At 32.7% G+C, this 22,705-nt stretch overlaps 1 protein-coding gene across 8 annotated transcripts; it reads right to left on the bottom strand.

Annotated features, from left to right (window-relative positions):
• Nucleotides 1-1,546: 1,546 nt before the first annotated feature.
• Nucleotides 1,547-22,299, bottom strand: LOC106709994 (endophilin-A). 8 transcript variants are annotated; one of them, XM_014501930.2, is made up of 13 exons: nucleotides 22,120-22,299; nucleotides 11,370-11,450; nucleotides 8,468-8,536; nucleotides 6,881-7,097; nucleotides 6,628-6,761; nucleotides 6,268-6,334; nucleotides 5,947-6,000; nucleotides 5,479-5,564; nucleotides 5,296-5,399; nucleotides 5,065-5,156; nucleotides 3,532-3,624; nucleotides 2,104-2,225; nucleotides 1,547-1,804 (listed from the first exon to the last, which is right to left on the bottom strand). In XM_014501930.2, the coding sequence occupies exons 2-13, from the start codon at nucleotides 11,412-11,414 to the stop codon at nucleotides 1,679-1,681; spliced, it is 1,209 nt and encodes a 402-aa protein (XP_014357416.2). In that variant the 5' UTR covers nucleotides 11,415-11,450; nucleotides 22,120-22,299; the 3' UTR covers nucleotides 1,547-1,678. The 8 variants fall into 8 exon arrangements, with proteins under 8 accessions (XP_014357416.2, XP_014357410.1, XP_014357417.1 ...); XM_014501924.2 differs by lacking the exon at nucleotides 3,532-3,624 and having other exon boundaries at nucleotides 4,852-5,156; XM_014501931.2 differs by lacking the exon at nucleotides 3,532-3,624.
• Between the last annotated feature and the right edge of the window lie 406 nt (nucleotides 22,300-22,705).

Raw genomic sequence — 22,705 nt, 5'->3', positions numbered from 1 at the left:
TTGAAGATAGAACGATTACTATATGAACTTACATAATACACCTAACATTAGATCTAGGTATTGTCTTTTGTATGCCAGAAATGGTAAAATGGGGTCCATAAATGTTAATTGGCAAAAGTATTGAACGTCAATGCAATGTCACATGTTAGAGTTGATATTTATATTAAATTTAACTTAGAAATGTATGAAATGTACATTAAAATAATGTTAGCAACCCCAATAACTGTAGTATATGTATAAAATACACATACAATGACGATGAGATACAAAAAACGCATCTAAATCATTATATTTGATTTATCACAATGATTTTTAAATTACATATTTCCAATAATACACATCAAACAGTAATACGCCATGAATTCTGGCAAGATTTAACAACTCACATCTCCTTCTCTTGATAAATATATCATTACGTTGTATACATTTCATATAAATACCCGCAAAGATATAACTATAAATTCTAATCTCATACAAACTAGTTACTTCGTAATACTAAAACAAACACGGGAACAAGATTCTATTATAATCATTAAAATTAAAGAATACACGTCTAATAAACATTCTAATCAATATTTTTTGGTGGCAGGATAAAACCAAATGTTACAATAAAATATTGTAAAAGAAAAAAAATACGAATTAAATGTATTGTCACCATTAAAAATAATGCTGACAAATCAATAAATACCACATGCAGTAATTTTTTTTCAGACATTTTGCGCATTTACTTTCTGCCTTTGCTGTTGTTTTGCCGTAGAAGTTATATTTATAATTTTAATCTAACCCAATTCAAAGGTAAAAATTTATAATTTTAATCTAACCCAATTCAAAGGTAAAAATTTATAATCAATTAGTAAATAAATCACGTACTTCATCAATCATAGTTAAATTCACATAAAAAAAATCTGTTTAACTTATACGCAGTTCGGCGCACCGACTAGTTACAGGCCCATCGTAGCAGGGCTAACGTCGTCGTCTAACCTCATTACACTGAGGAGGGGCCTCGAAAGGGCCAAAAATAGTCGGTATTTAAACCGAACTACGCTTAAGTTAAGCTTTCAATTAGTTTATTGAAAAAATTTCAATTTAGTTTTATTTGTATAATATACTATTTTAGGACTTTTGCGAGAAAAAATATCGATTTTATTATTCTTGCTGTGGATAAATTACAATATTGACCATCGACACTTTGGTATCGTGTCATTATTATATTTATTTTGTAGGTATTTAAAATAGTATAAATATAGTCCAAGATGAACTGTTTTTAATATGAATGGAAAACCACTGTAGGGAAGACAAGTGTCTACAGATTTTTTACTACTCGGGATATTTCAGTTAAATGACTATACTAATTATAGATATTGAGCTTTGAGTGACGGATAGTAGTTATTTGTCATTTTAATACTGATTCATAAATATATGGATACTATTTAAACATCAATACAAACAACAATACTACCTATGTTTCAGGCTAACGAAGATTTAACTATTTTCAAAAATCTTTTTAAATGTTAAAATTTTATTATAATGAATTTAATACGTGATTTTTAAAATAGAACTCCGTATATGAACTACATAGTGATTTTTGAGATAGGCAAAACACAAATTGCGCAGTGAAATCTCAAGCGGTAGTCATTGACAATAGTGGAATGAATATTTGGTGTGTCTTTGTGTGTGTTTACATGTTTGGCAACGGCACGGTGACTTGTACGTAGCTGATGGGGAAGTAGCCCGTCTTGCCGTTGACAGAGCCCTCGAACCAGTTCTCGTCCACTTTGCTTATCAACGTGATCACGTCGTTTTCCTGAAGTGTTACATCAAACTTGGATTTATTTCTGTTCTCTTTCTAAATTATAATATAATGACGTTGAATTTTAAAGGTGCAAAGAGTAGGGCGACTAACTTATGACGATGGTAGTTTGTTTTGCCGTATGCAATATTTGACTTAAATTAAAATCCTTATTTCTGTAGATTATTTTTTAGCTCGAGTATGAAATATCCGTTTTATTGTCTAATCGTATTGAATGATTTCAAAGACTGAGCAATTAGACTTTTCTTCGGTGTCATAGGGGTACGGTTAATCTAGATTAGGCAAAGAGTTACCTTGAATCCCAGCTCTCCAGGGTTTTCTGGTTCGAAGTCGTAGAGTGCCGTGCAGCAGGGGCCCTTAGCTGGTGCCATGGGCGTCCGTGCGGGAGACTTAACCGGCGACGGTAGCGGCGATGCTGAGGCATTAACTCATTTTATAATTATTCCGTTAGATTTATAACCGTCGAACTTCAAAAGTAATAGGCATTTTGCATACACGAACCGAAAACAAAGTAAAAAGGTTTTCAGTTAATTTGTTTATTTGATACCAAAGATATTAAAAATTATCTTGCAAATGTGTTACCAAATCGCGTTTTGAAATTACCAAAGTAAAATTTATCTTAAAAAAATTTTACTAAATAGGTTTATCAGATAGCAAAATGCCAATTACTTTTGGAATTAAATTAAAAAAGGAAACAACAAATAACATGCTCTATAGCAATTTTAATACCCCATGAGAGTTTATGATTGAATTTAATGGCAACATCACAAACTAAGATGGACCCAAAGTACTCATAAACAAGCCTCAATTCCAAACAAATAACACTTTAATCTAGATATCTAGAAGCGTAACGAAAAGCCAACATCTCTGCTTAAGCAAATAAAATCATATTTAGTTTTTTATTTGAAATCACAAACCGATCGCACATGTTAAAATTAATATTCCGAAATAAATAATTAAATGAAATGTTACATGAACAACATTAACGATGCATTAAATGATGAATGCGCTCTACATTAATCAACGGAAACGTATATTAATTTCCCATGATATATGTTGGACATGCATTGTAACATTGTAACAAGACGTTTAGTAATTATAACCTAATATACGTCATAGCGCAGAGATATAATGAAAGCCAAAACACGAAATTAAAATAGCGTAAAGAGAAGATGAAAGAAAACTAGTTAATGTATTTTATGAATTCTTTGAGTAAAGTATAATTATGACGTGTAAAAATAAAATGACTCTTACATATTTCTTATTAGTAAATGTTTTAAAGTGGATTTTTTTTATCGCATATCTAAGAGTATATAAACTTTAATTCCTATTTTTAAATAGCTTACGAATCAATATGTTATTCATAAACAATGTAATTTACCTATCAAAATCCATGTAAAACGAAAACTGATAAGCTAAAAAAGACGACCAACGACCAATAAAATATTATTTTCTACGACTTCTGCAAATAATTATTGTAAAATTATTTAAGTGGAAATATGTATTTACTAGAAATTCTATTTGACTTTACACGTAGCTTAAACGAAATATTTTTAAATGTCTGCGTGCGTATGTGTTTGTATGCATGTATGTACTTTATATGTATTAGTAAAATTCACGAAAAATTGTAACTGTTATTTAGTAGAATAGCAACTTAATCGTAGGTGTAGTTTTTTAATATGTATGTACGGACTATGTATGCATGTTTGTATGTGTGTTACCCTGATTGGAGCGAGGCGCGTTGCCGGCAGCCGGGAAGAGCTCGAGGTTTGATGGCGGCTTGTGGTCGGGGGAGCCGGCGTGCGAGCCCCCTTCTCCACGACGTAAATAAATAAACATTCCAGCCTCAGTTTACCATACAAATATCCCATTATGACCTAAGCTAGCTACACTACGTTCGTAAGTTGTTTTTATAGACCATTTTGTGTACGTTATATTTTGTGAATGTTACTGCTGTTTCAGTGTTCAACTGAGACAGAAAAATTTTAGAAACAGACGGAAGATACACCAACGAAAGGCTACACTTTCCAAGGAATCGAACTACAACATTTATTAATTTTCTTTTCGACTATTATAAACAGACATTGATAATGCGAAAAGAAAGGATTTTCTTCAAAATGGTTTAAAATTGAAAAAATCCTCCTTTTCGCATTGTTACACAGATAAATAAAACCTTAATCTAAGTCGAGGGAAAGGACGTGAAAGGGTGGGAAAGGGATACGGGAATGTATAAAGTTTTCTGGAGACGTACCTGAAACAGTATCTAACTACTCCGGCGACACGCAATACAGTCGTGATTCGTTGATTAAAAAAAGCCAAAAAAAAAACTAAGATTTTTTTTAAAATCCAAGAAAAGATAAATTGTACACAAGTCTGAAATACCATAACTATTTAGTTTATTTCTATTCTGTGATGTGTTAGAAGTATTGTTAGGAGACAATTTAGTATATGAATCTAGTAGTTTAGTTATGTACTTTTTTAGTGACTGAAGATTTTTTGTGATTCAGTAAGATGCAAGTGATGTGGCTTAGAAGCCACGTGTGTCAAGGTGTACCTTCACCAAGCCGCCAGCAGTGCGAAGACACCGTCAATAAGCGTGTCATATTTCCCAGCGATCAATAGACAACATAAAGTATTTGACTTTGGATATCAAAGTTAAAACAAAAATCTAAATTTATACAAGGCTACGAATAAAATAGAAATTAAAAAGTATTACTTTTTTGTCTCAAGAATTACATTTACAATTTATTATTGGCGGTTCTTTATCGTATGGTAAAACTATGTTCATGTTAGTTTGGTGTAATTATTACCAGATCTAAACTAATTTCATAAATTATCTAAGACAGAGAAAAGTAAATGAGTTCAATATAATAAATATCTAAATAGCCTCGTGTAAATTTACAGTTAAAGTTCAAATTTACTTATTTCAATGTTCCAAAATACCTCTAAACAACCCTTCCCCGTAAAACGAAAACGTTTCCAAAGTCAAAAAAAAAAAAAACAAAAAGAACAATAAACAGCAAATAAAATGAATAATTCACCTGTCCACGGATCTTTGCCGTTGTATTGCCGGGGCGCCGGATGAGGTCTGAATCCTAGGGCGGGTCTGGACATTGACCTTTGCTCGGGCCTGGGCTCGGGACGGGGCAGGTCCCAGGCCCGGAGGGGGTCGACGCTGAGGTCGCCGACGGAGGAGGAGGGTGGGATGTGGTTGCGGGGCCGGGACAGACTCTGCGTGGAACCGTACCGCCTACCATTATTTAGATCGTGCACGCCCTCGATGTGAAGGTCGGCCAGCGTCTTCGGCACGAACTCCATCTTCGGACGGTTAACCGCTTCCTCTTTCCTACAAGTTAATATGTTGCAATGTACAATAACCTATAATGAATTGTTAATTTTGTTATTCTACAATAGACCAAAACGTGAGGCTAAATCTATTAACAAAATTCTATCCTATAAGGAAAAATTGCGCAATTCACACTTACTTTTCCATGAGAGTGGACACGAGCCCTTTTAGTATCTCCGTGCACTGTTGGTGGTACTCCAGAAGGCCCTCCGCAAAGAAACTAAGCTGCGCCACTTGCTCCACCTATTGTGTCAATACACGCTACAGTCATGTAACTTAAAGCGAATAAACATTTTACTAGGCATCAGATTATTTAACTTACATCATTATCAAGTAAATTGAACATGCCAATTTGAGCAAGTTGCAGCGACTCTGCGAACTTCTCCTCGGCCTGTCGAATCTCCTCGTCTGCAATGTGAGCACCTGATGTACGCACGCAACAAACAACATCGCGGCAAGAGGCTCACACAAACATTACAAATAAAACAAAATAAAACAAAAACGAAAAAAATATAAAATAACTTAAGAATAAATTACAAACAAAACAATAACGTAAAGGTTAAATTATGAAATTAGCAATAAAAAGAAAATAAAAGACCAAAAAAAAAATACAGACCAAATGTTGAAAACAAAACCAGGCACACAAAGGCGTAGAATGGAATCGGCGTGGACGCAGGTCAGGAATATGGAAGAAACAGGCGTTACATATAGAGCACAGTATTAATGTTATTTGAGTATTGTAATTAGTTCGTTTATATCTAGCATTGTATCTACTGCCACTCCTACATACCCTGCCTTGGCATTCCGCCACCGGGACTCATATAAGGGCTGACCCTACCTGATCCTTGATATAATGAAATAAAAGAGAACGTTAAATTACGAACAATACTATGAAACACGTTTTTAATAAATTTACAAAACAGATGACGCATTATTAAAACATCAAATTTAATAATTCAAAAAAGACTGGGAGTTTTATAAAATCGTATTATTAAAAAAAAATAGCAAATCTACAAAGTTACATAGAATCTTAATTATTATTATATAAAAAAACAAGTAAAGAAAAATGTTTTTCGATTGTAATGTGGACATATTGACATGAAATAATCACCTTTAGCCTGTCTGCGGCGTTTGCAGTCGAAGTCAAGCCGACGGCCTTGCAGTTTCTTCCGGTGATGCTACAACGAACAAATAAACTATTATGTATTATATAATAAACATATTTAGAACGTATGAGTTAACATAAAATTTCAATTAAATAGGTAAGTGGTTATATGCTGCAATAGATAAATAAGCAAAACGACTCGCGTCACGTATCGCAAATCTAGGGATCGACTACAAAGGGCCCTCGAAGGGTCCGTAAGTAGTAGGTCTACTCGATGGCTTGGACTGATTTTAGTTAGTATCAATAATGTCTCACTAAATATTAAATAAATTTTTTTACAAAATATGATTATCCAGTGAGACATACCATAACTTCTTTGAGATCTTTGGTCTGTAAATGATGTAGAGGCTCGAGGAAGCTCTGCTTGATATTATCGTCGAGGGAATATTTCACGTCTGCCATTTGCTTTAGCGCCTCGCCCATCTCTATAAGGCATTGTGCTGCAATAAAATATTAAACTAAGTACTTTTTTATGATCTCGTATGCGTTCTCGAGTATTTATAAATTACCATTGTAAGTTTCTGTTAGTGATATATTGTGATCGGTATAAAGAACTTACAGAAAACAGTATCTTCTCCCAGTTTCTTCCCGTAGAGCAGCATGCAGTCGCCGAGCACACCCTCTGGTTGCGGGTAGGTGTTGCTCTTAGCTTGGCCGCTAAGTTTGCTGATGCCTTTCACAGCTGCCATCTTCGCTCGCGCCGTGGGGTTCGGCTGGAGGAATTCTTTCGTTTTCGTCTGTAGCTCTTCTACTAGCTCGCATGTTACGTCTGTTTTCTATTAAGAAAGAAGAGAGAGTAAATAGTAATTTTTAAAGATGGTATACGAGTTGTCGCCCGCGACTCCGTCTCCGCGAAATTGTAAAAGAAACTTAGTAAGTATGTTCTTTCAGACTATGGAATACATCTATGCCAAATTTCAACGAGATCGTTCTAGCCGTTCTAAAGATACCTTCTAACAAACATCCATCCGTCCATCCAAACTTTTTCGCACCGATAATATTGATAACATTAGAAATAACTGTATTTATGATTTATTGAAAATAAGCTTGTAACTTTATGCTCTATGCTCTATAGTCGAGTAGCGGGATTCGAGCCCATGACCGTAACATCAGTAGTCCGTAGTCGTAACTTATTATCTATCAGCTCTTCAAAATATAGATATGGTATGTATTAAATGTTTGGGGTGTAATGCTTATATTATAGGGCTTTATTTTATATTGCCTTGTTAAATCAACTTGAAGGGCTCTGGCTTCTTTTATAAATAACATTCATAAGTTTATTTATAGAATAGCCTAAAAAGCCTATCTCGTAAACGTACAATTTGTATTAGATATTTACAATCTGTTTTAAATTTGATTCGATTTTATATTTTCTTTTCGTGTACGTTATTTTGATCTCTAAAAGGTATAATAAAGTATGTTTATTTTTAATCTTCTAATTTATTTACCAATAATAAATACTGGCAATATTTTTAGTATTCAGAGACGACTAGGAATTCACTTTATATAAACAAACAATGTTAAACATGTTATATGAACAAACAATGTTAAATCTAGAGAGTAAATACTAGTCTATTTTTGTATGCATTAACAATTTTACATTTTCATCAGGGATAAAAGCTGTGGAAACACTTTTAGCGTACGTCTTTGAAAAACAGGTCACATTAAAGTATTCTCAGCACCGTTGGGACACTTAGGATCCTCGTAGAAGCCGTAAGTTTTACAGAAAATATAAGCCAAGAAATTCACCGTCTAGCTCCATAAATATGACATTTTATTTGCATTATACTTTATTCAAATAACAGAATTTTATATTTTTATTCACTATACGGTGCTTTTGTTGGAAGTAACTGCTAAAAAAACTGTAAAAGAACGAGGTTTATCCATTACTTACTCGTACTTATGAATAATAAATATAAATACGGTTCAACTTAGTAGGTCATTTACTATGAAATTATAGTTATCAAGTAAATACTGTCACAAAACTACAATGTGTTCTTCCAGACAATGTTCTACATCAATGCCAAACTCCAGCGAGTTCCATCCAGCCGTTCTGTATACACCTTCTAACAAACATCAATCCGTCCATCCGTCTAAACATTCACAAATATAATATTAGTAAGATTATTGATACAACTATACGTACTCTTTCCATTTCCACGAAATCCAAGTCCAGTTTTGTGCCTTCGGCACCTCCCATTTTCTCTGTGACATACTGAAATAAAGGAGAAGTTATTAGATAATTGGCGATGTACAGTTAGTAAAACTTTATCATGTGTTTCCACTAACAAAAAATTTGTATATAACATATCGTCGTCGCTTTAATAAAAAAAGATTTCTTTATAAGTATTCTCTACACAGTGCCTTTAAACAATTAGTTAACAACAGTGGTCGTTCGTAATAAAAACCTGCACGTCGCATTTAGTTTGGCACGATTTCATACAAAGGAAGTGAAGTATCGGATCGGCCGGTTATGTACAAAAGCTCGGGTCGAGGCCTAGCCTTGGCCGAGCGCTCGCATAAAGTGTTGAATACACATAAAATAAGTACGTCAACATTAAAACACTCTCTTTATTTATAAATAATCGAAGTATATATTATTCAAAAAATATGCTATTTTAAATTTGATAATCAGAAATCTGCAAATTAAGATAAGTATACATTTTTGTCAAATTAATTCACATAAATTTTACACCTAATTATGAAACAGCTACTCGTAGACGTAACTTGTATCAGTGACGAACCGATGAGAGCTTTTTTTTTAGTTACTTTAAAATCAGTATATTATGTTTGTATTTAAAAAGAAAATCTTTCTGATGACAAATACAATGAGAATACGGTAAGGTTATGAAACGAAGGACTATTGGGATGTGTTTGAAGGGCGTTATAATTGGGGCACATCAGCTATATAGGACGCGGAATGGGTCAGGGTCGCGGCCCTCTCATTTCATCCCCATCACAGATAAGGGGGGAGGGCGATTTAGCCGAGAATATCATTATTCGCAGTGTTATTGATCACGTTGTTAGAGCTCGGATATTGCGCTACGGCCGGCGATCCGTACAACGAGAGAGGAAATCAACGACGGTGTCCGAAATGAAAATGTCACAGTCGCATATTTCTTGAAGGATTTAATAGCGATGCTTCTTGTGTCCATTTTAGTAAAACAACCTTTTCGGCAAGTCTTCTTAGCTATGTAATACATATCTTCTATATTATTAAACACACATTGCCAAAATGGTTATGTTATGTCCCAGCGTAACTTTAGAATATCTCTACGTATTACTGCAAATTAGTAGGCTGTTGATTCAGTATTGATTGCATAGAGTTTAGATATTGTGTGCGTCTAAGACCATGAAGAAAATAAAAATAAATTCTAAAGAAATTGACATTGTTACGGACAGATTCCAAAGATAATATAAAATGATGAATGAAAAGTGAGTAATAAAATGTTATTAATAACTAGGGAGTCAATTAAATTTGGCGCTTCTAATAGAAAACAATGAGTCGACATAAAACGGTGTAAATACAGGAGTAACCTTTGTTTAAGGATTATTCTGAAAAGTTTTAAAGCGTAACAAAGATACAAATATTCTTTCAATATCGGAATTTCAATAGTATTTTCTTTGTCAATCAGGGAAAAAGATGAATTATTGATATATACTTTTAGATAGATTTAGGGAAAAAAATATTGCAATATTAAAAATGTATTGAGAATTTTATGAAGCTCGATTCAGGCACTATGAGTTCAACGAGAACACTTAAATATTTAACGAGACGGAGTCGCCCGGACTAAAAACAATTTCCACGCGGATTGTGTATTAGCGCCTAGTACGTAAGAGAACGGGCATTACATTTTAAACCGCAACAAAAAAAAAGGACTTGTTCCCAACACAAATATTTAGAAATGCTTAAATACAATAAGAACATTTTACTAACACAGAAGACAAGGACCCTACCTACAACTATCTTTATTAGTCCGATAAATTAGCACACAGCAAATTTGCCAATGTTGGTCATATTTAATACTAGCTTTTACCCGCGACTCCGTCCGCGCGGAGTAAAAAATAGAAAACGGGGTAAAAATTATCCTATGTCCGTTTCCTGGTTCTAAGCTACCTGCCCACCAATTTTCAGTCAAATCGATTCAGCCGTTCTTGAGTTATAAATAGTGTAACCAACACGACTTTCTTTTATATATAAAGATTTTATTGCACAAATTGGTAAGTTCAGAAAGGGCTACGCTATTGAATGACCATGGAATATATCCGCCAGGCGTTGCTCTGTATTATATTGTTGTCAAGGAAGTCAGATCCAATTATCGATAGAAGGCTTTTGCATATAACTCGACAGGGGTGATACACACTTGCATATTTGCTAACACTATTTATAAAGTTATGTAATACTAGCTGTTGCCCGGGACTCCGTCGGCGCGGAATTTATAAAAAACTTAATAAGCACCCTATGTGGTTTTCCAGACTATATTCTACATCTGTGCCAAATTTTATCAAGATTCTTTAAGCCGTTCCGGAGATAAGTTCTAGCAAACAGCAGTATTTTTGTGAAGTAAGTTATAAAATATGTCCGACTATTAGTTATTTCTAGTTTTGTAGTATGTGTTTATAATTTTTTTATTTATTTTGAATCAACCGTGGTAACATATATCATAAATTGATACAAAAACAAAACGTGTATAACAGGAAAGAACAAAATTACAAATTCAATTTATTCTAACCAGAAAAAAAAATGTAATTGCCAAAGCTTGCGAAGAGCAAGTATCTAATGAGCTAATAAGTGAATATACGTGTTAATATACTTGAGATACTAATAGATCTAAAGGTCAAAACAATCTCTAAATGAAACATAACATGATTTTATAAACATATTTCCATATATAGTTAAAACATGTTTACAAAATCAATTTGCTTGAGCAGATTAGCTCAACCGCTAGTAAGCGGCTTATGACGATTGTTTCCTGTGGGTAGGAAACATAACCGCTAAACAAATTTTACCAACGTCCGAGGAAAGATGTGAATAGTGTGGAACTCACCTGATTGGCTTTGTTGATCTGTTTCTTAAGTCCCGCAAAAGCCATGGCTGTACAAGCACTCTATTACTAATTTCTTTGGTTCTGAAAAAGAAAAAAAAACGTCATTCAATTCATTATTAAAATACATAAAATATTTGTAAATACATATATATTCTATAACCGTATTACAGCAGCACATGGTCACCTATCGGACTTTTCAAAAAGTATTAATATTCAGGTCATCTAAGTTGATGCCACATGGCATAGGTAGTGCACATATAAAATTGTTATTAAACGAATTAAAATACGCTAACACAAAAAAAGGAATAAAAGTATTAAAACCCTATTTTAACTGAAATTGAAACCGCCCATATCATTTCAATCGATCGGATTGAACTAACAATCCAGCACGCTACAAAAGCATTGTACCATTAAATCGATTTTCAACAAAATTCTATTTGAATCTCCTCGTTCTATGTGTGAATTTTTGATTTGGTTCAGGACTTTTAGCATTTTTACGTAAGATTTAAATTGCATGGTCTTGTTAGTGGAATTTTTTTTTAGACTTCCCTAGATTAGAAATACCTTTAGATCTATTTATGTGTCCTTTCTGTAATTTTAGTAATGTCAGCTCTATACGTCTCCTCCGAGTAGTTATTGTCTACGTTAAACGTACGGGTGGTGGTTATAAACCTGTTCTCGGTAAACTGCAGTTACTTATGCACTACACCAAGTTGAATTAGTGTAATCTCCGAATGACTTTGAATCTCGATTTCGCAAAGAAATTAAATTCAGTGCGCGGAATCTGGTTCTGTTCTAAATGTTATTAATGTGTAACTTCTAGAGGAGAAGAGAGTAGAGCAAGTTGTTATTGGCATTGTGCCACAAGGCCGGATCGATAGGTTCGCTGCGAACGTAAGTAACGTTATGTAATCGCCATTCACTAGCGTTTCTGACTAAACTAATGATGCACGATAGATAGTGCGACTCGCATTTATCTCATATTTTCTAATAGACTTAAGAGGGAAAGAGATGAATAGATATGGTAGCATATGTGAATGAATGTGTCGAAAAGGACCACGCCTTGACAGAAAATAGCTTTGAAATAGCCAGGATTGTTGTGGCTTTCCAAATAAATATACTATTTTCTAAAACTTCAATGATTAAATTTCATTTAAAACTTTGTGACTCATCGCCTATTATCATGATTATCTCCTAATTTACAATTTCCACATTGAAACCTTTATATGTAGAAGAAGAAATGCGTATGACATTTAAATAAGCTTTTTTTGTGCATAGTAATAAAACTGTATTAATTAACATTAATAATTGATATTTATTTTTATATTTACCTGTTAAATATAGGCAAGGTTGAAAAAGGAATCATAAAATTATAAAAATAGAAAACAATACACATTCCCGAAAAAAAAAAAAAACTTATACGCTGACTGGTGTATTTTAACTAGCTAAAAGCACCTAACGCACAATATTTAAAAAACGTAGGAAATCGAAATAATATAAAAAATAACATCGGCCAAGGGCGGATAAGCGCCAAAAGAGCTTCCAATTTTAGAAACCACTTAGAAACCTACACGAATCTGATAATAGTGACCACTAGACATACTATAAATGAACGTATTAAAACAATCATCTAAGTAATTTTTTTTTAAAACACATGACTACATTAGAAGTCAAAATCAAATGCAATATTCCATTAACATTTCATATCATACCCAAAATATGACTGTTGTAAATTAATCGTATATTTCTATAGCATGCTAAATACCGTTATTTCTAAACTTATCACTATATATAACTTCATAATTAAACATAAATGTTTTTTTTTAAACCATATAATAAAATTACGGGATCTCAACAATAGCTAAATTATAATTTCTTTCTTTCTAAACTGTAATAAATTAAGCAAATAAAAGAAAAGGTTTTAGGCACATTAGTAGTTGGATAATAATACCTTTTATGATTTAATATTGCGTTCCTTTGTGCTCTAGACTCGCGATTCACTTAATCGTTGTGGGTTTTCAAGTTTGTACGGGGTTACGGCGTAGCGCAACGTAGCTCGTAGCTCGGGCGCGACTGACAGCCGTAACGCCGTAGCACTGCGCGCGCAGCCTCACCCCACACCACATGAACCCAATATCAATCCACATTTCTCTCATACTATTTTTAAATTACTCACACAAGCCAATTTGGTACCATATTAACCTATTCTCAGTAGAATAAAACCAAATAAATATTTATTTATCGTGATACATTTTTAAACTAGACTAGAAGATTACAAAGCGTTGTGCTTGTGATAATTAGATATTCTTAAAAAATACTCACTGGTGACTGAGTTTTTAGAGTGGCAAACTGTAGCAAATTAACCTAAAATCAACATTTCTGATCTCTACGTATTTATCTATGAATTATAGTATATTGCGTATATAAGTGAAGTGAGTCTTGAAATAATGACGTAAGCAACTTTGATAATGTCAATCCACCTTAATGTAAGATTTTGCTGATATTTCGTTAAGTTTTATAAAGGTTTTGAGTATAAACGTAACATTGTTTAATTAGCTACTCGTCTTTGTTCAATTGCGTGGATTTCAGCGACAATAGAGCTTGTCACAGCAATAAAAGTATACAATGCAGCAAGCGTTCTGCTACACAGCGTTATAGACGACAATGAGTTGACTCTCGTTGGTTTATAAAAATAAACTGTATTGATGTATTTTAAAACTCTATATCTTTGACTTATATTGAGAAGTACATGCTTCGGTGGTTTGCACACGATGAAAATAATCAAATATGATTAACAAATGTTTGGGTTATGACATAGAATTGTGTTGTTTTCTATACCTGCAAAACCTGCAATTATTAAAAAGATGTTTACGGCAACTATAGACTTAAAGACAATAACTGTTAACTTTTAGTACAATTTATTTTAAAGGTGTTAAGTAAAATTTCATTGAATTCGTCATACAGTTTTAGATATATTTATGCGATATTGACGTGAGATGGGGAAATTTCTAGAAAGTGTGGAGGCGTCGATGTGCTTTAATAGAATCCACCCACAGGAATGACGTGGGTCGCTTTTCATTAGTCTACGGCACTCAAGAAGTGAAATAGAATCTTTCTTATTATAAACGTTGTTTATCTCATCCTTTATTAAGAGTTAAATAAAGGTTGTTCATTTGACTTATATTCAGAACGAACCCTCAGAATTAAACCCGTTTGTACTAATGTGACGGTGCTGCACCTTTTAATAATAAACAGGCAATGAGCTTTTCGTCTTTTCATATTTAGGACCTTACAAAATTAAAAAATAAGATGCTAACTATTTGTAAATATAATAGAGTTAAATAGATAACCTTTTCTTGTAAAACTTTATTATAAATTATACTGTATCGGGAGAGTCTTCTACTTATTTTCAACCACATGATGTGCACTGCTGGTCCTCTTCGAAAGATTTCCACGATCATCGCTCCTATGCTACCCGCATCCAAGATACTCCTACAACCTTGACCAGATCATCGGTCCATCAGCAGGAGGCCTGCCGTTAATAGTATCTACTACTAAAAGTATTTTTCCAAATCAAACTATCTGTCAATTAAGTCGGCACTCGCTTGTTAATTATGTCACCTTTTTATCTCTAATCTTTGGCTTTTAAATCCATATCCGTAGATATAAAAGCAAACAGGTTCATATTAGGTTGGCACTGTCAGAAACCAGCTAAAAATAAATTTGCATGAATGGCTAGTTCGCTGTTTATAATGACCAGCCCACGCCTCCCTCGCTTCGTCTTTAATAAAGTACCTTTTGGTGTGTAGTGTGAGCGAAAAAAACTTGAACAACCTTAATTAATGGTAGATATAAGAATATATCTAACCCAAAGAAATGATCTTCTGATAACACTTTATGTCGGGCAATTTTAATAGCATGAAATAATTAAAAACAGCTTCGCTTTTATTAATAAGAAATTAAATAATAGAATGGGTTGTTAGCAGAGCTTGTATTTTTGTCATTTTTCGTAAATGATATTGATAAACTATTTAATAAAGACGACATAGAAATAGTTAAATCTCTTCTAAAAGATGTAAAAGTTTTCGTCGAATGTGGTGACATGTTTCAGTATAAATTCCTTGGGTTAAAATCTTGCGACAAGGAAAACATTAATCCGGCTCATCTGTGTTAAAGTTTTTACATTAAGAGCGTGATAAGCGAACCAAAGCCTTAAGTCTGAATCATGTTGTATTTTATGTTCAGTGATTGCTAATAAATGTGTAAGTCGAATAGATTGTTTTTTAACTTCTCAAACGTTTCAATTATATTACTTTAGTTACTTAATGAGCTAAATTATGATTTCAAATAAAAAATAACATGTATATTTTGAATACGTGTCATTGGATAAGTATAACAGATTATATGACGATAAAATGTTATGAAGAAAACCTTTTTCAAACCAAAGTTTTTTTTTTACTGTCAATGTAATCAGATCCCGTCGAAGTGTCCGGATACATATTTATTACTTGTCGTTCACCGTGTTTCCATAGGCGAAACACTGGCACAAAAAGATATCGGTATTTATTGTGTTTTAAAGGAGAATGGAGATATGACAATATATATTAATACAAGTATCATTGCAGTGGTGTGCTAGAGTTCCATGAATAATTATGAACATGAAATTGATGCTTACGACTACGGAAATCATTTCAGTGTGCAAGAACTGAAAACATCACTGTAAATTATTTTTACTTATCCTAACCAGTTTAGTCAATCATCATCATTGTACGGAAAATAATTTTTTTAATGTGTATCAGTGAGTGTGCTGTAAGTATCAAGTACAGTAAGTGTAGTGAAAATATGTTACTTCGATATCAAATCCTGTACAATGGAAGCTGTCTTAAAACCGATGAAGTAAGTGATAAGTATCGATAACTCGGCCAGCCTCTCAGCTTGTGAGATGACGGTTGATTTCGAAGGTCGGTGTTCGTGTGACGTGTATTCTTACGACACCGGTTCATTCAAACTGTACGGGCGGATCGAAGGCACGTTGCGCGCGCATACCCCGCTATATTCCTACGTCAGCGAATCCGTGGGTGGTGGGAAGGGAGTTCCTCGAATACTTACTATGCCACAGGTTTCAATCGGAATTTTAAAAAAAAGCCTGTAAATTGAAGACCTCAGGCTTTTGTTTTAAAAGTGGGTATGCTTAACCAGTTATACTTTCATTAAAGGGATTAAAGTTCAAGTCCATTATTTCTTAATTAGATAAAGGGTGTTTTAAATTGTTTATCTCAAAAGAATGATAAGTTTTTTTAAATTCTATTTTTGCTCTAATTACCATGTCTTACACGAATACGCGTTGTGGAATACTGTTGTCTACAACTTTTAAATTTTGTCAGTGAGATAGCCTTCTGCAAAATTAATCGTATTTTTTTTTATTTTTAGAGACAGTTTTCAAGTTACTATCATATATTTAGCGATACAATAAAAAGTTCTTATAGGAGAAAAACCACTCTCCTCAATTACTACAAAAAGCCCTTTACTACTTACTAAAAGGGTACATATGAACGACGCTACAAGCAAAATATAGAGCACACATGGGTACATCGTAATTGTCAATTTATTACTTTGTATATGCTTCGGAAATATGCACTACGTTGTATAAATAACTAAAATGTGTTAGGAAATTGAGTTTCACGGAGTTGTAACCTTTCAAAGTTCTGGAACATTCTGTAGGTAAGGCAGAAGGCGCGGCGGTGCGAGGGGCAATTAACTAACACTATCGCTTCTGACATAATTGTGTCGCACAACGGTAAAATACAATTAACCAAATTGTGCTTTACAAAAATAACATTTTGCTTTTTCATTCAATCGAATTTTATGTAAAAGTGTGATTAAATGAGTAACTAGTCATTGTAATTTTTCCTTCATTGTTTTTTTTTTTAATAATATATTATATATTAAAAGATATAAGAGGTATGAAAGCTCTAACACTTTTAGTTCTTAAACAAACTTTTTACGAGCTTCAAAAGATAGCAAATAAGCTCTAAGAAGCTTTTATAATACGTGTTGCAACATTACTTGAATTATAACTTTGTGTAGGTACTTGTGTATCTAATCGTTTTATATTAAACCGTAAAGTCGAGATCTTTGTGTTATGCAGATAAAAAATCTCTGCATCAAACCACAGTGCCAATTCATTTACGTAGACTATGTTACAATGCAGAGATGGTGCTCCATCGCGTTGCAATGCGGCTCTACTCGTTCTATACAAAACATCTTCTTAGTAAAAAGTTTGATGCATAAAACAAAATCTTACTACTTTCGGATTTACATCTAGTAGGCTTTACATATTAAATCTGTTTTTACTTTTCTATATATTAAAATTAATGCATAAATGCTACGTTTTTAGCATTCTTCTAGTTTAGCATTTTTGCTTTCAGTTGAAAAGTTCAGAAAAGTGCGTTAAAAATTGACATTTTAAACTTTACTGAATTAAAAAATAATTAAATGCATCGAAATTTCGAATGGATACTAAACGTATAACAGTTAATGAACGCTTATTGATTCGACTCAAACCATTGTTTCAATGAGTCCGCATTCGTAATACGACTACGGCTCCAATTGCAGTCTCCTTTTTAATGTAAATACATCGATAATGAATGTTGCACTTTCTATAAAAATACTAACGTACAATGCAACAGTAAAAACACAGTAATTATATTTTAATAACGAAGAATATAATGCGACCTATGATATCAAGGTAGTAGAAGAAGTATACGAGGTGAGAACGGAAAAGGACTTTTATGTGATCCTTAAGGAACCGGGCACAGTTGGGCACCACAGTACGTTAATGGAATGGATGAAAAAAATCAATACAAGACTAACCTCAAGACCTTACGTTCCATAACTTATTTGATTTTTTAAATATCTTACTGTGGAAACCAAGTTTAATTCATTCACAAGCAACATTTCCTTGTAATTTTTTCATTTGAACATTTAACGTTCATTTTGAACTTTGACATCTATTCCCCAATTGGATGTAATTGGCAACGTCGTCATCGTTTATGCTCCGACTTATTTTTCTAACACCGAAGTATTTTGGTTGATATTTTCAACAATGTTTGTGTTAATATGATCACCGATTAAACCAAAAGGTCTAAGGTTTTTTTGGAGAAGGGAATCATCTATAGATACCCGGTTTATATGAGACTTGACTCATTGAAACCCCATCGAACCACATTGAGTGCGGATTTTCAAGACGCACCGTAAACCATGACACGTCAATGTAGAAGCAGAAGTGTCCTTTTGTCTCAACAGAAAGAGGCCTTCGTCTAGTTAACGTTTACGCTGCTCTAAAAATATTCAAACTGCTATAGAATCTTATCGGATTTAAGTCTGTAAACATGATTCAAGGCCTCTTTGTAATTTCAATAATGACATAACGATACTGTACTCTGTTACTTTTCTGTTTATATTCGTTATGAATTCATTAAACAAGGTCGTTTAATTATTACTTAATTTGACCCTTAGAGTAGATTTCTCAACTTATAATTTACTGGAGTGGTACTTGTTCATTAATATCCTAACTTATTGGGACTAACTATATAAGTTTTTCATAGTTCACATTGCTCAAGTATATTACAACAGTTTATTAAGTTGAAATACGAGTTGTTGAAGGAATATTTCATAAACTTTAATATTTCTAATCTATATCGAGGTATAAAAGGATGGGACGTAGGCGTGACACAATTACGAGGGGTGGAAGGCGCCCGACTGTCTGTCGACAGATTATTACAGCTGCCGTCGGGAATCCGGCTCCGAGAAATAGGTTAACGTTAAGTAGACCCTTTTTGGCATCATTATAAAAACCAAATTTGATTTTAATCTCTATATAGAAATATTTTATACATACAAAAAGACAAATATACAAATATTGGATCAACAATTATTTTAATTTATTATTCAAATGTACATTAACTTACTTTAAAAAATAGCAAAAACTTTAACCAGAAGATCTTGTTAGACGATTTAATTTTATTTTATTATTAATATCCGGATCTGAATGATTCTGATTGGCTATTCCTTTGTCTTATTCAGGAAGCAAAAATATTAAGAACAGCAAAAAAAAAAACACTAATAATAAGCTCTTACGCGGCTACATTCAGTGAAATTCCCCATCCAATTCTTCACAATATAGCGCCCTACATTAGCTACACTGAAATCGCAACAATTTCACGTCCAACTCAACATTTAAAAAAATAAATGAATATCACTATTTATAAACAGGTAAATACACGTAAGCAAATAATTCCTACACTCAACAAGTTTTTCTATGGACTGAGGATGTGATGTAGGGAGAGGGCGCTAATTGAAGAGCTTGGGAGAGCGATGTAAATATAGTGCGGCCCCCCGCGGCGCTTTATAGTTTATCCTAGCATTCTGTAGGGAGCACTTTGATAAGCGCGGTAGCGAGTAATCCATTGTTTTTTTTATATAAAGGAGCTTCTCAATTTTTTACCTTTCTTAATCTGGTATATAAATTAAATTATTTAATTTATATATCTTATGAATGCGAACGTTTATATAGATGGATAGAAGATTGTTTGTTGATAAAATTTAGCACAGATGTAGAACATAGTCTAAAAGAACACATAGGCTACTTAATAAGGTCTTTTATTTTATTGACGGAGTCGACAGCTAGTATTGTGAAATAAATTCGAAAGTAGATTTCTGATTAAATAGCATTTTAATAAAGTGACATTTAGTTTTATAATAATAGCAGGATAAGGATTCAATTTAGCTCACATTGATTTCCAAATTAATCCAAAAACATCTATTTGAAAACATAACATTCCCCTAATAATATTGAATTTGCAAAATTTAGGTCGTAAACATCATAAACCCGTTTTTGCCCTCTACTCCATAAACACTATTATACACGAATTCTTTGTTCAAATTATTATTTTGTACAGGTAAAGATAACTTAGGTTATCTTAAACCAAAAAGATGTATCAATAAGCAACAACACAAGATATACTAGTGCTGTGTATAACACTAGCTGTCGCCCACGACTCCGTCGCGGATTTTAAAACAACTCGGTAGCCTATGTGTTCTCACAGACTATATATTTTATGTCTGTTCCAAATATCATTGTGATCTGTTAAGCCGTTTTGGAGATACCTTATCTATAACAAACTGCCATCATCAAAATATTTCTGCATATCTCATTCACCATATAAGTTTTCATTGCCAACATACTCATATAGAAACATCCCCTTCATAACAATTTGTTTAATTAACAATGAAAATCCACAGCCTTTCACCAGAAGCCTTCTTTTAAAAATTAATATAATAGAAATAAATAAAACCAAATCATAAATTCATGGAATGCAAAGGAAATAAAAATATATATGAGTGAATCATTAGAGATAAGCTGCAATTATCATACATTTACTTTGCTAATGATAAAATAGTTATCAACAATCAGGTCCATATTTATATACAACAAAATGTCATTGACCATAACAAACAAATGAAATTACAAGATGGAATATTTTGATTAATTACAGGATAGTACAGACCACAGAAACCACTCAAGAAAATTGGTTAAATCTTATTGGTTATGGTGACCAAAACCAAAATCTATATATATAAAAGAAAGTCGTGTTAGTTACACTATTTATAACTCAAGAACGGCTGAATCGATTTGACTGAAAATTGGTGGGCAGGTAGCTTAGAACCAGGAAACGGACATAGGATAATTTTTACCCCGTTTTCTATTTTTTATTCCGCGCGGACGGAGTCGCGGGTAAAAGCTAGTACTTTATAAACTACAATATTAGGCATAAAAACTATATTATAGTACCAAATTAAAATAATATTTCATGAACATAAGCTACATGTTATAAATGATTTTGAGTAAACCAAATAAATGGTGTACCGAAAAGTGTGATGTATTTGTCCAGTTATTTTGAAATAAGTATCACTTGAGTTTTATCTATTTTATATGTTGTAGTTTTAAAATTAATTACTAAATGAAATCTATTTATAATACAAGAAGTGATAGCTCGGGTAAAAATATTCATTACAATGGTACTTGCATTTTAAATAGATTTAAATTAAAATCAATTTAATATAGTAGGTATTGGCGGAAAATAATTGTGATAAGCCAACTGGTATGTAGTAATCATTCCATGTCTGGCAAACCAGAGCCCTTTTACTGTGCTAAAATTTATCACAACTTTTGATAACAGACTGTACTAAATAAATTATATTTCCGGTCTTTTTAACAAGAATATTACCATTGGCAGAGGTTTTTTACATATTAATTAAGATGGCATGATTAACACAGGGAGAAATGCGAAAAGTTAGTCATGAAATTACAGCGCTATACAAACAGCTTTTTCTTTTACTGATTAGTACTTAATAATATAGTGTTCTTTGACATGATTCTTTTCTAACTGTGGATACATATTAAGAATATGTTTAACAATGGAATATCTCATTGAGCCATTTTTTTTTTTAATAATTAATTGTTGAGAATATTTTTATCATATATCACACCAATAATTTGTTAACGTTTTTTATACCAATTGGAACAATTTTTTTTTACAATAATTTTATGAATAATGTTCAGAGTACATCGACTACCCAGTTTGGAATATTTTTTTAATTTTTATAATAAAATTATAAATCTCCTTTCAAGCAAAATGCATTTTATTATAGGTGTAAACGGGAAATCAAGTTTACATAAAAAACTTACCTTTACACAAGTTCTGCTGAATTAAATACTTAATCTTGCTCACATAAATCACAAACTTTGAATTACTTTTCAACAGTCAGTGATATCAAGAGTTTTTCAAATTCTCGAAATAATTTAATCAATACACAAAAACAAGTCAATTTCAATCTCCGGTTGGCGTTTGGCACATTTGGCATGATATGTCTTGTGTGTGAAAAACAGATAACGAACGATTTGCACAGATAAAGTAACAAGAGAACCTACTTAATTTTTTACTTAGATATAACTTAAATAAAGTTGACCTGTAAAATTTAAAAATAATTAGATTGGTATATTAAGTGTTTTTTACGTTGTGTCTATTTTAAATTCAGTGACACACCTATAGAATTTATAGTTTAGAAAACTAACTTGTGTTACCGAAATCTAAAGTGCGGCATCTAAAATATGCTGAAAATATAAGTGATTTATTTTTTTATGTTTCTGAAGAATAGTTTTAAATTATAAATTCATTCGATAAAGTTATATAAAGTATGGTCACGAAGCAAGGCTACAACTAATGGGAAAGCAGAAAAGCAGCATTATCCATCTCTTTCTTGCAGTAATACGT

This window comes from Papilio machaon, chromosome 20 (genome assembly GCF_912999745.1).
Source record: "Papilio machaon chromosome 20, ilPapMach1.1, whole genome shotgun sequence".
Taxonomy (NCBI): Eukaryota; Metazoa; Arthropoda; class Insecta; order Lepidoptera; family Papilionidae; genus Papilio; species Papilio machaon.
This window is presented reverse-complemented; position numbering and strand designations above follow the sequence as displayed.

Excerpts from the sequence above, each read along its gene's own strand:
- LOC106709994 (XM_014501924.2), bottom strand. The coding sequence starts at position 11,414 with ATGGCTTTTGCGGGACTTAAGAAACAGATCAACAAAGCCAATCAG. Across the intron at positions 5,400-5,478 it reads TCAATTTACTTGATAATGAT|GTGGAGCAAGTGGCGCAGCT; the intron begins GTAAGTTAAATA and ends TTGACACAATAG. Across the intron at positions 5,157-5,295 it reads GTGTCCACTCTCATGGAAAA|GAAAGAGGAAGCGGTTAACC; the intron begins GTAAGTGTGAAT and ends ATTAACTTGTAG.